Source organism: Hyla sarda, chromosome 9 (genome assembly GCF_029499605.1).
Source record: "Hyla sarda isolate aHylSar1 chromosome 9, aHylSar1.hap1, whole genome shotgun sequence".
NCBI lineage: Eukaryota > Metazoa > Chordata > Amphibia > Anura > Hylidae > Hyla > Hyla sarda.
Window position 1 is genome coordinate 3,589,702 of NC_079197.1, and position 19,214 is coordinate 3,608,915.

Sequence of the window (19,214 nt, forward strand, 5' to 3'; positions counted from 1 at the left end):
GGAGGCCATAGGAGGGCAACAACCCAGCAGCAGGACCGCTACCTCCGCCTTTGTGCAAAGAGGAGCACTGCCAGAGCCCTGCAAAATGACCTCCAGCAGGCCACAAATGTGCATGTGTCCACTCAAACGGTCAGAAACAGACTCCATGAGGGGCCGACGTCCACAGGTGGGGGTTGTGCTTACAGCCCAACACCGTGCAGGACGTTTGGCATTTGCCAGAGAACACAAAGATTGGTAAATTCAGCACTGGTGCCCTGTGCTCTCCTCTACACTGATGCAGTACAGCCTGTGTGATCTGCCCTCCCTGAAGACTTGGGTGCTTTCTATCTTTGCACACTCTCCTAGCTTCCTGCTTCTACAAAGAAAATTGAGTGAATACAGACTGAACAGCAGCACAACGGCAGGAGATTTTTTTTTTTTTTTTTTTAATGAAGACGAGTTAGAAAGTCGCTTTAATTTAGCATTTAGGAAGTAAGTTAACAATAAAAATTATTTTCAGTGCAAAGGTGTCCATGATCTGAGGTGACTGTGTATGCACCGATATCTCATCCCACTGAGTGTTGATGTGTATAAGACAGTGTTTTTCAACAAAGGCACCTTCAGCTGTTGCAAAACTACAACTCCCAGCGTGCCCGGACAACCAACGGCTGTCCGGGTATGCTGGGTGTTGTAGTTTTGCAACAGCTGGAGGCACCCTAGTTGGGTTTTTGATAGGTCATAGGGACCATCAGGACTCCCCCACCCTCCTCCTTCTGCTGCTCCATAAGACACTGGACAAAACACAAGACATCGCGCTGCTTTAACATAAACGACCATATAATTCTGAATAACAAGATACAAAAGAAAAAAATCTCTTATAAAAGAAGTAATATCTGATGATACATTGTTGCATCTCTTCTCCGAAATGTTCATGGCTGTGCTGTGGCTGGATGGTAAAGGGAAACTCCAGTCATGAACCCCCCCCCCCCCTCCCCAATGATTGTGCTTTAAAGAGAATCTGACACTGCTGCATTGGGCAATAGAGGCAGGGAGCTGGCTCACCCAGCTCCCCTGTCTCCTCCATGTTCTCCCATCGGCCCGATCAATGCCGCAGTTGAGCATTCATTAGCATATTAATGTAGGGGGGTATATGGAGGAGACAGATGAGCTGGGAGAGTTGGCTCCCCGCCTCCATTGCGCCATGTAGCTGAAGGTTACAGTGCCTGAACTCTGCGTACACTGATTGGCTTCCAGTAAGTGAGCCCTCTTTGTAAAGCTGTTTAACGGCACTATAGTTCATTGGGTTTAGTGCGGGCGAACAGGGTGTCAGATTCTCTTTAAAATCTGCCCTAATTTTTTTTTCCTGCTCTTTGGGGGGTGGAGGTTAGTGGTCACATGACAACTGCCAACTAAATATAAGTGGGTGGAGTCTAAAATGTGAAACTTGTCCCAGTTAAAAGGGTAAGCAGGGGAGGAGCTATATATATATTTTTTGACTGGAGTTTGCCTTTTAGTCATCGCTATTATTTTAGTAGCTTGTTTATGACCCCCCCCCCCCTTTAAAAAAAAAAAAAATTATAAAAATGTACTACCCATTTAAATTCCTAATAATCTTTAGTAAGAAGAGAGCGCAGAGTTCGTCTTGTTTTCTGTGTTTTTTTGCCCTTTTTGTGTTTGCTACAGAATAAGTTATCGACTTGTTTGCGTTCGCTTCGTGCCGTTGTTTGCTGAGATGTTGAAGTTTCAGGATGACGCCGCTGTTTGCGCTTCGCTCTCAGCCGGTGACTTTTACGCTGAAGGCTCAGGAGAGATTATCAAGGAGATAGAAAACTGATTTATAAAGGGGGCGGGGGGGGGGGGGGGGGCGCAAAACGTGACCTATCGCCTTCCAAATCGGAAGCTGAAGCCGCCTTTCTTCCGGTTGTATCCATTCAGTTCCTCGGCGAGAGATCCCAGGGCGGTGGCGCTTCGCTCCTCCAGTTCTGGCTCCGGATTTTCCACTTCGTTCCCTTCCTCTCTCCTCCCGAACCTAAAACGGAACCCGGCCCGCTCCTTCCCGAAGCCTTGCAGCTCCTTGGCTACGCTGAACAGGGAGGCGGGGTCTGTTGACTTCTTATCTCTGGGGCCCCCAAGTTGTAGGAGGGGCCTAGGAAGATCTTCATCCCCATCACGGAGGAGCTGCCATAAGCGGATCCTTTCCCACGGGACGTGGTCCCCCATGATGGTCTGCAGGCTACAGCTGAACCCCAAAACTAGGAAGAGCAGGATGGAAACGCTGTGTGCTCCGCGCATCTAGAAGGGACAGGAAGCATCACATGATAGGATTAAATACAGTGGTATCGTATGTGACAAGCTTAGATACATTATGGTGGAGTTAGGTACAGTGTATCAGGTGACAGGCTTGGATACACTAACTCAGCAAACCGTATCACATATGATGGAATTAGGAAAAGTGACTGAGCAGACAGTATCACACATGATAGGATTAGATACATTATGGTGAAATTAGGTACAATGTATCAGGTGACAGGCTTAGATACACTAACTCAGCAGACAGTATCACACATGATAGGATTAGATACAATTGCACAAGAGACAGTATCAGACTAGATAAAATTAGATACATTAGAACTTTAGAGCAGTGTTTCCCAACGAGGGTGCCTCCAGCTGATGAAAACTACAACTCCCAGCATGCCCGACAGCCTTCATATTTCAGAAGTAAGTGCCCCCAGCTGTATCCAGGCCCTTCGGCTATTACAGGAACTTGTGGTAATTGTAATTAACCCTGAAACATGAAGCGGGGGCTGGAGCTTCAGTAGTGTGTGGTGACAGGAGACCCCCGGGGGTCCTCAGTTCTTATAGCTGCACACGCTGCTGCTTGAGACTCCAGTATGGAGGATGTCGCCTTAAAGGGGTACTCCGCCCCTAGACATCTTATCCCCTGTCCAAAGGATCGGGGAGAAGATGTCTGCTGGCGGGGGTCTCGGCAAACATCGCTCTCTGCTGGATGATTGGTGATGCGGGGGAGAGGCTCGTGACATCAAGGCCATGCCCCCTCAATGCAAGTCTATGGGAGGGGGCGTGACAAGGTCACGCCCCCTCCCATAGACTTGCATTGAGGGGGCGTGTCCGTGACATCTTGAGCCTCCAGCGCTGCACCTGACGCTCTAAACAAACGCCAGATGCAGAACAGAGATCGTGGGGGTCCCCAGCAGCAGGGACCCCCCACAATCAGACATCTTATACCCTACGTTTTGGATAGAGGATAAGATGTCTAGAGGCGGAGTACCCCTTTAAAGAACTGCAGCCAAAACTAACTTATCCCCTATCCACATGAAAAATTATAATTAGCCGACCGCTGGGGCCCCCCGGACCCATTTGTCATTAAGGAGCCCATGTAATGTACAGCACACGCACTCGGGCATCTCCCATAGAAATGAATGGAGCGAGTGCGGTCTACAGAAGACTATTGGGGCATTTATAGGGCTCGTTACCAGATCTTTTAGCCTGTTGGCTGTCAGGGCATGCTGGGAGTTGTAGTTCTACCACAGATGTATTGCTATCCCGTGCTCCTTGTTGTCTCCTAACCCTAGATAAATCATTATGAGCAGCGGATGACTCCACACTATGCTAATACCTGCGGGGTTTCTCTTTATCAGACGTGATACATTGTGTCCTTGTTCTGTGCAACTCAGCGAAAACGGCTTCAAATAATTCACAATAATCTGCATCCCGGGAGCTCGGTGACTGACAGTTAAAGGGGTACTCCGGTGGAAAACAGTTTTTTTTTTTTTTTAGATCAACTGGTGCCAGATTTATAAATTACTTCTATTAAAAAATCTTAATCCTTCCAGTACTTTTTAGGGGCTGTATACTACAGAGGAAATGCTTTTCTTTTTGGATTTCTCTTCTGTCACGACCACAGTGCTCTCTGCTGACCTCTGCTGTCCATTTTAGGAACTGTCCAGAGCAGGAGAAAATATCTCCTAAAATGGACAACAGAGGTCAGCAGAGAGCACTGTGGTCGTGACAGAAGAGAAATCCAAAAAGAAAAGCATTTCCTCTGTAGTATACAGCCGCTAATAAGTACTGGAAGGATTAAGATTTCTTTAATAGAAGTAATTTACAAATCTGTTTAACTTTCTGGCACGTTGATTTAAAAAAATAAAAAGTTTTCCATGGGAGTACCCCTTTAAAGGGGCACTCCAGGCAGATCTATTACAGTGCAATATGTCCGGTGTTGGGGGGCGGGCCCGACAGACTAACCCTGTGTCATGCTCCGCCCCCTTGGCACAATAATTACTTCTGGTTAATCATTATGTTGCGAAAACTTCTGCAGATTTCTCATAGACTTTATGCTTAAAATTCTCCCCCCTGAAGATACTGTATCTGCTTGCTGTCAGTGAACGGGAACATCCATCTTTACCTCTGCCCATTGCTACTTGTTAATCCCTTAAAGGGGTACTCCACCCCTAGACATCCTATCCCCTATCCTTTGTATAGGGGATAAGATGTCTGATCGCCGGGGTCCCACCGCTGGGGACCCCTGCAATCTTCGCTACGGCACCCCAGATATTCGTGTATGGAGTGAACTTCGCTCTGTGCCGGATGACTGGCGATGCAGGGTGGAGGTTCGGGATGTCACGGCCACGCCCCGCTCGTAATGTCACGGCCACGCCCCCTCAATGCAAGTCTATGGGAGGGGGCGTGACAGCCGTGGGCATGCTGGGAGTTGTAGTGTTTCACCATCTGGCGGTCCACAGTTTGGAAACCATGGACTATGCGGGTTCCTCCCCTTTCCCCAACTTCACGCAGCATGGTGGAGGAGATTATATCAATATTGGGGGACAAAGTACATGGAATAGACCACTCAGGTATACAGGGGAGCCCCAAATATTCCAACACCAACGTCTTATAGGAAAGGACCCTGAAACCTCTCCTCCCCAAATTTATCTAGGATTAAAAGAAAACACACCTGCATTTTCCCAGAAACAGCGCCACCCCTGTCCTCAGGTTCTGTTTGGTATTGCAGCTTAGTGGCATTGAAACTGTTTGGTATTGCAGCTTAGTGGCATTGAAACGAATGAGTTGTAATACCACATACAACCTGGGGACAGGTGAGGCGCTGTTTCTATGAGGAAGCACCTGAGCTTTTGTAATCCTTGATAACCCTAGTAAATAGAACAAATTCATCTGTCCTATCAGGGTCTGGGATTTTGTGTCTGTACAGATGATATCCGGGTGGAGTGACCCTTTAAATACTGGACAGGAGACCCGCTGGGTTATTTGTTGTCAGCAAAAATCTGAGCGCCGCTTATCAATAAATGTCTGATAGATGTGGAGACGAGCGTCTCACCCCGCTCTGGGCTATTAACCTTACATCGAGGGATCTCCACCTACATCTACATACAGGCGTCTGCGCCAAAGATGCCAAATTAATAATCACTACTTTTCTAGCCCTTTTAGCTGGATCTGTAAAGGAAAAAATAATCTTAAAAATAATATATAGATTTATTTATTTCAGTGTAATATTATGTAATAAATAAAAAATATTACAAATAAAATAAATTTGCTTTAAACAATACACAAAAAAATAATACAGAAAATTCGATACATTTGTAAATTAAACTAATTAAAAACATTTAATTTTGCCAAATACTGCAGTGTAACGGTAAAAAAATAAATGAATTAAAAAAAAGCTTAATATGCAAGGAAAGAAAATCTATTTATATTTAGAAATAAGATAAACATGAAAAATTACCCCCCCCCCCTCCCCCCCCCAAAAAAAACACCCCCTTATCCAGACCAGATTCTCTTTACAGATTTGCACCATTTCTCCTGCAGAACACTTTTTAAATGCAATTTTGGGTGGTCAGGAGTTTTTTCTTTTTTTAATGCAACATTTAAAAAAATTATAAATCCAGTAATAAATCATATTATATAATAAATATAAGAAGTTAATGAATGTGAGAAATTAAATTATATAATAAATATAGAATATATGAAAGAAATGATATTAAATAGCTAGTTAAAATAAAAAGCAAAAAAAAGTGTAAAAATTCTGTAAATTAAATATTAACATACTACAAAAACCTGTAAGGTTTAACATCTGTAAAAATAAACGATAGAATTTTAAATATAACCTATATATATAATCGACAGGGAAAAAAACTACAGTCCATTAGGACCAAAAAGTGGATACAAATAATAATAATAATAATGTGCTATGAAAAATAGTGAAAAAAAATTGTGAAAAATACAACAAATTAAATTTTAAATATAAAAATACTTACGGTACATTTATAAAAATAAATGCTGAAAACTATCCAGAACAAGAAATACAAATGTCCAGTAAAAATTATTAAATACAATAAAATATGACATAAAAAGTTGAAGAAAATTATTTAAAAAAATTCTATATTAATCAAAAATAAAAAATAAAGGAAAATGAACAAAAATATATAAAATCCAGTATAACTACTAAAAGAAATTATAATAAAATTAAAAAAAATATATTTTTTCTCTTTTTACCCAAGTTTTAAAATAATGAATAATGCAGAGTTAGTTGCGCAGACGTTATAGAACAGACAGTCCTGATCTGCGTCTTGGAGGAATCTGGGGGAATAAACAAGTAAGCGTCTTTCGCCCGCTCGCTGGTAATGGATCTGTTTAATGCATTAGATTGCAGAATAATAATTCCCGGTGAGGTAGCGCAGTGTCGGGGGATTGAGCGACTTGGCCTGGAGCTGCCGCGTACACTTCATTAGGATATTGATTTTAGATATAAGAACAGAGTAACTATATTCTCAGGAAGATCCAGGCAGAGCCGGCAATATTAGATTTACATTATCATATTAATTAGAGCTGGAGGGGGGGGGGGGGTGCACTACAATCCACTTCACCTGCACATATAGAGGAGTCAGGGGGGTGCACTACAATCCACTACACCTGCACATATAGAGGAGTCAGGGGGGGTGCACTACAATCCACTACACCTGCACATATAGAGGAGTCAGGGGGGGGGTGGGGGGGTGCACTACAATCCACTACACCTGCACATATAGAGGAGTCAGGGGGGGTGCACTACAATCCACTACACCTGCACATATAGAGGAGTCAGGGGGGGTGCACTACAATCCACTACACCTGCACATATAGAGGAGTCAGGGGGGGGGGGGGGTGCACTACAATCCACTATAACCTGCACGTATAGAGGAGTCAGGGGGGGGTGCACTACAATCCACTACACCTGCACATATAGAGGAGTCAGGGGGGGTGCAATACAATCCACTATATCCTGCACATATAGAGGAGTCAGGGGGGGGGGGTGCACTACAATCCACTACACCTGCACATATAGAGGAGTCAGGGGGGGGGGGGCACTACAATCCACTACACCTGCACATATAGAGGAGTCAGGGGGGGTGCACTACAATCCACTATATCCTGCACATATAGAGGAGTCGGGGGGGGGGGGGGTGCACTACAATCCACTATATCCTGCACATATAGAGGAGTCTGGGGGGGGGGTGCACTACAATCCACTATATCCTGCACATATAGAGGAGTCGGGGGGGGGGGGGGTGCACTACAATCCACTATATCCTGCACATATAGAGGAGTCGGGGGGGGGGAGGTGCACTACAATCCACTACACCTGCACATATAGAGGAGTTGGGGGGGGGGGGTGCACTACAATCCATTGCACCTGCACATATAAAGGAGTTGAGGGGGGGGGGGGTGCACTACAATCAACTATATCCTGCACATATAGAGGAGTCGGGGGGGGGGGGGGGGGTGCACTACAATCCACTACACCTGCACATATAGAGGAGTCTGGGGGAGGGGGTGCACTATAATCCACTATATCCTGCACATATAGAGGAGTCTGGGGGAGGGGGTGCACTACAATCCACTATATCCTGCACATATAGAGGAGTCAGGGGGGGTGCACTACAATCCACTATATCCTGCACATATAGAGGAGTCGGGGGGGGGGGGGGGGGGGTGGCGTGCACTACAATCCACTATATCCTGCACATATAGAGGAGTCTGGGGGAGGGGGTGCACTACAATCCACTATATCCTGCACATATAGAGGAGTCTGGGGGGGGGGGGGGTGCACTACAATCCACTATATCCTGCACATATAGAGGAGTCAGGGGGGGTGCACTACAATCCACTATATCCTGCACATATAGAGGAGTCGGGGGGGGGGGGGGGTGCACTACAATCCACTATATCCTGCACATATAGAGGAGTCTGGGGGGGGGGGGGGGTGCACTACAATCCACTATATCCTGCACATATAGAGGAGTCTGGGGGGGGGGGGGGGGTGCACTACAATCCACTATATCCTGCACATATAGAGGAGTCTGGGGGGGGGGGTGCACTACAATCCACTATATCCTGCACATATTCATCAAAATCATAAAATCTCCTCAAAACAAGATGAGCATAAAGCGGATACTATTGAGCACAATGACAGGTGAGAACCCTTAGTGTCTAGAAAGGGTTAATATCATTATTATTTTGATACAGACAGGCAGCCACCACTAGGGGGAAGCTTCCTGCATTAAATCGCACCCGTCAGATCCAACAAAAAACATTTCTTTTAATATCCCTCAGAACCTAATCCTGACCATGTACATGTAATTTCTATGTGTCTCGCAGCTTTATTTATTTTTTTATTACACTTTTAATTTAGCTCACTAGTCTGAATTCCTCTCAAAGGGAGGGGGCGTGGCCTCACTGCAGGTCTCCGCCCCCTCCCTCAGTATGCTGTCTGCTCACATCTCCTCTAGCATTAGCAAAACTACAACTCCCAGCATGTCCTCACTGACAGTAGCGGGACACAAGCTGACAGTGGGAGGAGCCCTGTGCTCACAGCTGTCAATCAAGGAAGTGTGTCCATGACATAGGTGATGATGCATGGACACAGCAGGACTAGTATGTCTCCAAGCAGGCAGGGGGGGCAGTTGTTTGACTGTATTGTTTTGTATGAAATACTGAAAATGTTCTAATGAAAGCAATTGCAAAACCTATTGGTTATACAAGCTTTACAACATATGAAATGTTTTTGTATCAGACAGTGCCCATTTAAGTTTAATGCACAGGCTGTATGCAGTGAGCTCCCCCTAGTGGTGGCTACGGGCAGAATGTAACCGTATACAAGGGATTTTCAAGACACAAAATTATTATAGGTTGGTATTGAGCAACTTTTCCTCAATAGTGTCGCAGCCAGGGTCACAGCGCACACCATGACTAAAGGTTAGGGGGAGAGAGAGTGGAATAAATAGTCATTCTTGTTGCACAGGAGGCTGCAGCAGTCTGTGAGAGGGGGGACCTGAGCGGCAGTCTGTATGAGAGAGGGGACATGAGCGGCAGTCTGTATGAGAGAGGGGACATGAGCGGCAGTCTGTATGAGAGAGGGGACATGAGCGGCAGTCTGTATGAGAGGGGGGACATGAGCGGCAGTCTGTATGAGAGAGGGGACATGAGCGGCAGTCTGTATGAGAGAGGGGACATGAGGGGCAGTCTGTATGAGAGAGGGGACATGAGTGGCAGTCTGTGAGAGGGGGGACATGAGCGGCAGTCTGTGAGAGGGGGGACATGAGCGGCAGTCTGTGAGAGGGGGGACATGAGCGGCAGTCTGTGAGAGGGGGAACATGAGCGGCAGTCTGTGAGAGGGGGAACATGAGTGGCAGTCTGTGAGAGGGGGAACATGAGCGGCAGTCTGTGAGAGGGGGAACATGAGCGGCAGTCTGTGAGAGGGGGAACATGAGCGGCAGTCTGTATGAGAGGGGGACATGAGCGGCAGTCTGTATGAGAGAGGGGGCATGAGCGGCAGTCTGTGAGAGGGGACATGAGCGGCAGTCTGTATGAGGGGGGACATGAGCGGCAGTCTGTATGAGGGGGGACATGAGCGGCAGTCTGTATGAGAGAGGGGACATGAGGGGCAGTCTGTGAGAGGGGGAACATGAGCGGCAGTCTATGAGGGGGGACATGAGCGGCAGTCTGTATGAGAGAGGGGACATGAGCGGCAGTCTATGAGGGGGGACATGAGCGGCAGTCTGTATGAGAGGGGGGACATGAGCGGCAGTCTGTATGAGAGGGGGGACATGAGCGGCAGTCTGTATGAGAGGGGGGACATGAGCGGCAGCCTGTATGAGAGGGGGGACATGAGCGTCAGTCTGTATGAGAGAGGGGACATGAGCGGCAGTCTGTATGAGAGGGGGGACATGAGCGGCAGCCTGTATGAGAGGGGGGACATGAGCGGCAGCCTGTATGAGAGGGGGGACATGTGCGGCAGTCTGTATTAGAGGGGGGACAAGAGCGGCAGTCTGTACGAGAGGGGGGACATGAGCGGCAGTCTGTACGAGAGGGGGGACATGAGCGGCAGTCTGTAGGAGAGGGGGGACATGAGCGGCAGTCTGTAGGAGAGGGGGGACATGAGCGGCAGTCTGTAGGAGAGGGGGGACATGAGCGGCAGTCTGTACGAGAGGGGGGACATGAGCGGCAGTCTGTACGAGAGGGGGGACATGAGCTGCAGTCTGTGAGAGGGGGGACATGAGCGGCAGTCTGTATGAGAGAGGGGACATGAGCGGCAGTCTGTATGAGAGAGGGGACATGAGCGGCAGTCTGTATGAGAGAGGGGACATGAGCGGCAGTCTGTATGAGAGGGGGGACATGAGCGGCAGTCTGTATGAGAGGGGGGACATGAGCGGCAGTCTGTATGAGAGGGGGGGACATGAGCGTCAGTCTGTATGAGAGAGGGGACATGAGCGGCAGTCTGTGAGAGGGGGGACATGAGCGGCATGGTATGTATGGGGGGGAGGGGTATATATGGGAAATGTATGGGGGGAGGGGTATATATGGGGTATGTATGGGTGGGGGAGGAGGTATATATGGAACAGCAATTCCCCCCCCCCCCCATTAGTCTATAACATGTTATGGTATTTTTGGGAGAGTAAAAACATTTTGGGAGAAATTTTTAGGTACAGTGTGTTTCCCAACCAGAATGCCTCCAACTGTTGCAAAACTACAACTCCCAGCATGCCCAGACTGCCATAGCCTGCAGCTGGAGGCGCACTAGTTGAGAAAAACTTGGTATACACCAGTGGTCTCCAAACTAAGGACCTCCAGATGTTGCAAAACTACAACTCCCAGCATGTCCGGACAGCCATCAGCTGTTCAGGCATGCTGGGAGTTCTAGTTTTGAAACAGCTGAAGAGCAAAGCCCTGTACCCCAGTGTTTCCCAACCATTGTGCCTCCAGCTGTTGGAAAACTAAAGCTCCCAGAATGCCCGGACAGCCAACGACTGTCCGGCCATGCTGGAAGTTGTAGTTTTGCAACAGCTGGAGGTCCGCAGTTTGGAGACCACTGCCTGAAACATATTTTTTCCCAACCAGTGAGCCTCCAACTGCAGCCATCGGTTGTCCAGGCATGCTGGGAGTTGTAATTTTGCAACAGCTGGAGGCACCCTGATCTTCATAATATTCTTCCACCCTGTACCCGGAATGTTTTCATTCTTTATCCCAGGGATTGTATCCTGTAGGGGGGGCCGCGGTGCTGGGGTCCGATTCCAACCGGAGGCTCCGACATGGTTCTCTGATCTCCATGTTTGCTCCACAATATAAACGTCTTTACTCTTCTGACCCAGATGCCCCTCCGGGGGTCCCAGACCAGTGGGCACCTTGCTGAAGCTCATAATGCCCGTTCTGGGGTCTGTAGGCTGCTGCTAAAGCTTCTTAAAGGGCTCCAAGTCCCAGTTGGCAGTGGAGACCCCCAGGTCCTTTAGATTCCCTAGTGGTGTTTATGCCTGTGCTGCACAATCTAGATTGCAAGCTCTTGGGGCCACTGGGCCTATGCGGGTCATTTGGTATTGAGCTCCAGGATCGGCCACTAAACTACAACCACAATATCCATGAAGTTCACTATTTTTGAAAAGGTTTTAGAATGTTTTAGGTGTTTCCCAACCAGTGTGCTGTCTGGGAACGCTGGGAGTCATAGTTTTGCAACAGCTGGAGGCACGCTGGTTGCAAAACACTGCATTAGAGCAGCATGACTCATCCTGAGATACGTTGGCTGTCCGGGCATGCTGGGAGTTGTAATTTTGCAACAGCTGGAGGCGCCCTGGTTGGGCTAAGGTGCCCCCCTTGCAGCCATCCAGCTGTTGCAAGACTACAACTCCCATCATGCCCAGACAGCCATTCATTATCCGGGAATGATGGGAGTTGTAGTCTTGCAACAGCTGGATGGCCGCAAGTTGGACACCTTAGCCTTAGAGCAGTTTTTTTCCAACCAGGGTGCCTCCGGCTGTTGCAAAACTACAACTCCCAGCATGCCCGGGCAGCCTAGACCAGTGCTTTCAAAGCTCTGGACCTCCCGGCTGTTGCAAAACTACAACTCCCAGCATGCCCGGACAGCCAACGGCTGTCCGGGCATGCTGGGAGTTGTAGTTTTGCACCAGCTCAGGGCACTGATGATTGAAGATAGAATCTGCAACAATGTATCGAGTCGTCTTGTTCAGCGTTTCGGTTCTTACCTTGTACCGGTCGGAGGTTCCGCAGACGTCTGACCGTTCCCCGCGCCCTCGCTCCACCTTATAAATAAGGGTCCTGATTAACGGAGACGTCACGCGGGGAGCCTTAATAGGGGGAATTAGAGGGCCACATTCCTCAGGCTGGGATCCCATTGCCGGTCAGGATAGTTACGGTCACCACTACGCACGCGGACGCTGATTGGTCGCCTCCAAATCGTTACAATGTGAAGATCGGGGATTGTAGACTAAAGAGCCGCTTATTAGCTCCATCATCTTCATCATCGTCGTGGCAGCTGCCAGGCACATGCGCGACCCCATAATTAGAACGTGAGCCTTAACCCTTAGGCGCCCGTTGGTTATATGGACTGATCGTATGTATGGAGGTTGTGACTGCAGAGCATCATGGGTCAGTGCACAACGCTTCTGAAATACTCTGCACTGCTGGAGAAAAGCGGCGTCCACTACGAACTCTGCCGCCTCCGACAAGATCAGCAAAGCTCTTCACCTGAAATACTCTGCGCAGCTGAGAGTCATGTTACCTGCACTGTGTATAGCTCAGATGGTACCGCCCAAGAGGAGGAGGGAGCGCCCCCTTGTCTATTCTCCATGTGGAGGGAGCGCCCCCTTGTCTATTCTCCAGGAAGAGGAGGGAGCGCCCCCTTGTCTATTCTCCGGGAGGAGGGAGCGCCCCCTTGTCTATTCTCCAGGAGGAGGGAGCGCCCCCCTGTCTATTCTCCAGGAGGAGAGAGCGCCCCCTTGTCTATTCTCCAGGAGGAGAGAGCGCCCCCTTGTCTATTCTCCAGGAAGAGGAGGGAGCGCCCCCCTGTCTATTCTCCAGGAAGAGGAGGGAGCGCCCCCTTGTCTATTCTCCAGGAAGAGGAGGGAGCGCCCCCTTGTCTATTCTCCGGGAGGAGGGAGCGCCCCCTTGTCTATTCTCCAGGAGGAGAGAGCGCCCCCTTGTCTATTCTCCAGGAGGAGGGAGCGCCCCCTTGTCTATTCTCCAGGAGGAGGGAGCGCCCCCTTGTCTATTCTCCAGGAGGAGGGAGCGCCCCCTTGTCTATTCTCCATGTGGAGGGAGTGCCCCCTTGTCTATTCTCCATGTGGAGGGAGCGCCCCCTTGTCTATTCTCCATGTGGAGGGAGCGCCCCCTTGTCTATTCTCCAGGAGGAGGGAGCGCCCCCTTGTCTATTCTCCAGGAGGAGGAGGGAGCGCCCCCTTGTCTATTCTCCGGGAGGAGGAGGGAGCGCTCCCTTGTCTATTCTCCGGGAGGAGGAGGGAGCGCCCCTTGTCTATTCTCCAGGAGGAGGGAGCGCCCCCTTGTCTGTTCTCCAGGAGGAGGAGGGAGCGCCCCCTTGTCTATTCTCCGGGAGGAGGAGGGAGCGCCCCTTGTCTATTCTCCAGGAGGAGGGAGCGCCCCCTTGTCTATTCTCCAGGAGGAGGGAGCGCCCCCTTGTCTATTCTCCAGGAGGAGGGAGCGCCCCTTGTCTATTCTCCAGGAAGAGGAGGGAGCGCCCCCTTGTCTATTCTCCGGGAGGAGGGAGCGCCCCCTTGTCTATTCTCCAGGAGGAGAGAACGCCCCCTTGTCTATTCTCCAGGAGGAGAGAGCGCCCCCTTGTCTATTCTCCAGGAGGAGGGAGCGCCCCCTTGTCTATTCTCCAGGAAGAGGAGGGAGCGCCCCCTTGTCTATTCTCCAGGAAGAGGAGGGAGCGCCCCCTTGTCTATTCTCCAGGAAGAGGAGGGAGCGCCCCCTTGTCTATTCTCCGGGAGGAGGGAGCGCCCCCTTGTCTATTCTCCAGGAGGAGAGAGCGCCCCCTTGTCTATTCTCCATGTGGAGGGAGCGCCCCCTTGTCTATTCTCCATGTGGAGGGAGCGCCCCCTTGTCTATTCTCCAGGAGGAGGGAGCGCCCCCTTGTCTATTCTCCAGGAGGAGGGAGCACCCCCTTGTCTATTCTCCAGGAGGAGAGAGCGCCCCCTTGTCTATTCTCCAGGAGGAGGGAGCGCCCCCTTGTCTATTCTCCAGGAGGAGGGAGCGCCCCCTTGTCTATTCTCCATGTGGAGGGAGTGCCCCCTTGTCTATTCTCCATGTGGAGGGAGCGCCCCCTTGTCTATTCTCCATGTGGAGGGAGCGCCCCCTTGTCTATTCTCCAGGAGGAGGGAGCGCCCCCTTGTCTATTCTCCAGGAGGAGGAGGGAGCGCCCCCTTGTCTATTCTCCAGGAGGAGGAGGGAGCGCCCCCTTGTCTATTCTCCAGGAGGAGGGAGCGCCCCCTTGTCTATTCTCCAGGAGGAGGGAGCGCCCCTTGTCTATTCTCCAGGAGGAGGGAGCGCCCCCTTGTCTATTCTCCAGGAGGAGGGAGCGCCCCCTTGTCTATTCTCCAGGAGGAGGGAGCGCCCCCTTGTCTATTCTCCATGTGGAGGGAGCGCCCCCTTGTCTATTCTCCAGGAGGAGGGAGCGCCCCCTTGTCTATTCTCCAGGAGGAGGGAGCGCCCCCTTGTCTATTCTCCAGGAGGAGAGAGCGCCCCCTTGTCTATTCTCCAGGAGGAGGGAGCGCCCCCTTGTCTATTCTCCAGGAGGAGGGAGCGCCCCCTTGTCTATTCTCCAGGAGGAGGGAGCGCCCCCTTGTCTATTCTCCATGTGGAGGGAGCGCCCCCTTGTCTATTCTCCAGGAGGAGGGAGCGCCCCCTTGTCTATTCTCCAGGAGGAGGGAGCGCCCCCTTGTCTATTCTCCATGTGGAGGGAGCGCCCCCTTGTCTATTCTCCAGGAGGAGAGAGCGCCCCCTGTCTATTCTCCAGGAGGAGGGAGCGCCCCCTTGTCTATTCTCCAGGAGGAGAGAGCGCCCCCTTGTCTATTCTCCAGGAGGAGGGAGCGCCCCCTTGTCTATTCTCCAGGAGGAGGAGGGAGCGCCCCCTGTCTATTCTCCAGGAGGAGGGAGCGCCCCCTTGTCTATTCTCCATGTGGAGGGAGCGCCCCCTTGTCTATTCTCCAGGAGGAGGAGAGAGCGCCCCCTGTCTATTCTCCAGGAGGAGGGAGCGCCCCCCTGTCTATTCTCCAGGGGGAGGAGGGAGCGCCCCCTGTCTATTCTCCAGGAGGAGGGAGCGCCCCCTGTCTATTCTCCAGGAGGAGGGAACGCCCCCTGTCTATTCTCCAGGAGGAGGGAGCGCCCCCTTGTCTGTTCTCCATGTGGAGGGAGCGCCCCCTGTCTATTCTCCAGGAGGAGGAGGGAGCGCCCCCTTGTCTATTCTCCAGGAGGAGGAGGGAGCGCCCCCTTGTCTATTCTCCAGAAGGAGGGAGCACCCCCTTGTCTATTTTCCATGTGGAGGGAGCGCCCCCTGTCTATTCTCCAGGAGGAGGCAGCGCCCCCTGTCTATTCTCCAGGAGGAGGGAGCGCCCCCTTGTCTATTCTCCAGGAGGAGGGAGCGCCCCCTTGTCTATTCTCCAGGAGGAGGGAGCGCCCCCCTGTCTATTCTCCAGGAGGAGGGAGCGCCCCCTTGTCTATTCTCCAGGAGGAGGGAGCGCCCCCTTGTCTATTCTCACGGAGGAGGGAGCGCCCCCCTGTCTATTCTCCGGGAGGAGGAGGGAGCGCTCCCTTGTCTATTCTCCGGGAGGAGGAGGGAGCGCCCCTTGTCTATTCTCCAGGAGGAGGGAGCGCCCCCTTGTCTATTCTCCAGGAGGAGGGAGCGCCCCCTTGTCTATTCTCCAGGAGGAGGAGGGAGCGCCCCTTGTCTATTCTCCAGGAGGAGGGAGCGCCCCCCTGTCTATTCTCCAGGAGGAGGGAGCGCCCCCTTGTCTATTCTCCGGGAGGAGGAGGGAGCGCCCCCCTGTCTATTCTCCAGGAGGAGGAGGGAGCGCCCCCTTGTCTATTCTCCGGGAGGAGGAGGGAGCGCCCCCCTGTCTATTCTCCAGGAGGAGGAGGGAGCGCCCCTTGTCTATTCTCCAGGAGGAGGGAGCGCCCCCTTGTCTATTCTCCAGGAGGAGGGAGCGCCCCTTTGTCTATTCTCCAGGAGGAGGAGGGAGCGCTCCCTTGTCTATTCTCCGGGAGGAGGAGGGAGCGCCCCCTTGTCTATTCTCCAGGAGGAGGGAGCGCCCCCCTGTCTATTCTCCAGGAGGAGGAGGGAGCGCTCCCTTGTCTATTCTCCAGGAGGAGGAGGGAGCGCTCCCTTGTCTATTCTCCGGGAGGAGGAGGGAGCGCCCCCCTGTCTATTCTCCAGGAGGAGGAGGGAGCGCCCCTTGTCTATTCTCCAGGAGGAGGGAGCGCCCCCTTGTCTATTCTCCGGGAGGAGGAGGGAGCGCCCCCTTGTCTATTCTCCAGGAGGAGGGAGCGCCCCCCTGTCTATTCTCCAGGAGGAGGAGGGAGCGCCCCTTGTCTATTCTCCAGGAGGAGGGAGCGCCCCCTTGTCTATTCTCCAGGAGGAGGGAGCGCCCCCTTGTCTATTCTCCAGGAGGAGAGAGCGCCCCCTTGTCTATTCTCCGGGAGGAGGAGGGAGCGCCCCCTTGTCTATTCTCCAGGAGGAGGGAGCGCCCCCTTGTCTATTCTCCAGGTGGAGGAGGGAGCGCCCCCTTGTCTATTCTCCAGGAGGAGGGAGCGCCCCCTTGTCTATTCTCCAGGAGGAGGGAGCGCCCCCTTGTCTATTCTCCATGTGGAGAGAGCGCCCCCTTGTCTATTCTCCAGGAGGAGGGAGCGCCCCCTTGTCTATTCTCCAGGAGGAGGGAGCGTCCCCTTGTCTATTCTCCATGTGGAGAGAGCGCCCCCTTGTCTATTCTCCAGGAGGAGGGAGCGCCCCCTTGTCTATTCTCCATGTGGAGAGAGCGCCCCCTTGTCTATTCTCCAGGAGGAGGGAGCGCCCCCTTGTCTATTCTCCAGGTGGAGGAGGGAGCGCCCCCTTGTCTATTCTCCAGGAGGAGGGAGCGCCCCCTTGTCTATTCTCCAGGAGGAGGGAGCGCCCCCTTGTCTATTCTCCAGGAGGAGGGAGCGCCCCCTCGTCTATTCTCCAGGAGGAGGGAGCGCCCCCTTGTCTATTCTCCATGTGGAGAGAGCGCCCCCTTGTCTATTCTCCAGGAGGAGGGAGCGCCCCCTTGTGTTTTGATGAGTCCTTTATACATTTAGTTGATCATTTCCCACTCTAACATTTCTTCTCCAGACTATACATTTAATACTATTTAATATTATTGAATTTCCCCTCATAATTATGAAACCGTTCAGGACATGAGGAAAGCTGGATCACAGTTTGGTCTCCACCCTGTATATAGACGGAGATGCTGTTGATGCGGTGCTGGGGGAGGGGCGGCCTCACTGCGTCTTGGCTCCGCGGACGATCTTCACATTATTACAGTTTATCGCTCGTTTAAGTTAATTTCCTGAAATTTAATTTAAACCTTATTGAAAATGACAATTTCTGCAGCTGTGAGACGGCGGAGGTGATGACAACCACGCGCTGAGCCCAGACTGGGAGCGCGGTGATCAGTCCTGCTGACTCCTGCGTCTCTAGTCTTCATCATAAGATCTCTGCTTGCTGTCACCTTATTCACGTCCAGTCATGATCTGATATTCTCACAGCTGAGGGTTCGACACAGTTGTATCCAGTCTAGACAAATCTCTCTCCTGTCTTGTTAGTTTGTATCAAGGAAGATAAAATGTATCAGTCGGCATCTTCCCATCTCATAGCTGCGTCCTCTCTGGGACTGTAATAACTCTGACAACTGATTTGTATTGAAAGACGACACAATGTAACAAAACAAATCCAAAGCATAGAAGGGGAACTCCAGCAAAAACCTTCAGACCCCCCCCCCCCCCTTCTTCTCTTGAAAAAAGGAAAGATGGCAGAAAGGAGGTAACAAAGTGGTGAATCTGCAATAACTGTTGTCACTAGATGTCACTATTTTTGCAAAAGCTAAATACTTGTATATAGAGCTGTTACCAGGAAGTCAGTCAGTGTGTGGCCAAACCATTTGGCAAGCAGAGGATAAGCAAGAAAGAAAAGCTGCAGGGTATGGAGCGTGTCCCAAAGAGGGAGCTTCAGGGGCATCCTAACAAAGAACTGCTTCAGGCAGACAAGTTGGTGGTTGTGGGGCAGGTAGGACATATTCCTGCTCTGTGGTCTGAGTTGTAGACAATGTTTTCCATGCCAAGTGGAGGGGGGGGGGGGGGGCGGCAGGCGGTCAGATCACGTGGTGCCATGGTAATCTATAGATGGCCTGTGGGAGCAGTTCCAGTATGTCATGTGATTATCTGTGCAGGACCTACCGCGAAGGCAAACGCCAATGTCTGTTACCGGCGCTCATTTGCTGATCCTTCGCGAGTCTTAATCAGTAATGCAGCTCGGCCACATGAACGATCGCTGGATCAATTGTGTGCCCCATTAACGTTATCCCTTTGGCCGTACATCACTTGTTCACACAGGGTGACGCACGACCTATAGCGGTAATTTAAGTGGCCGCACAATAGATCCAGCGTTTCTAGGAGCCCTCATCTACCCAATACAGTTTACAGTAATGTACAATCCGTGACGGATCCTCCACATCAACCGCAGGCAGAGCAGCAGAAAGGACCCAGTGTAACGCTTTATTTCATCCCCACACTTCACAGTGCAGCATTATAATTGGTTTCCCTTTGAGTCGTCTCAGCAGCTTCAGTATTAATTCAGAGCCTGCGGTATTGATCAGATCGCTACAGCGGCGCTCCCTCCGATATTA

General features: G+C 51.2%; 1 protein-coding gene across 1 annotated transcript; it reads right to left on the bottom strand.

Annotated features, from left to right (window-relative positions):
- Positions 1-450: 450 nt before the first annotated feature.
- QRFP (pyroglutamylated RFamide peptide) lies at positions 451-12,655 on the bottom strand. Its single transcript, XM_056540298.1, has 2 exons — positions 12,528-12,655; positions 451-2,271 (listed from the first exon to the last, which is right to left on the bottom strand). Exon 2 carries the CDS (start codon positions 2,269-2,271, stop codon positions 1,858-1,860), a length of 414 nt encoding a protein of 137 aa, XP_056396273.1. The 5' UTR covers positions 12,528-12,655; the 3' UTR covers positions 451-1,857.
- Between the last annotated feature and the right edge of the window lie 6,559 nt (positions 12,656-19,214).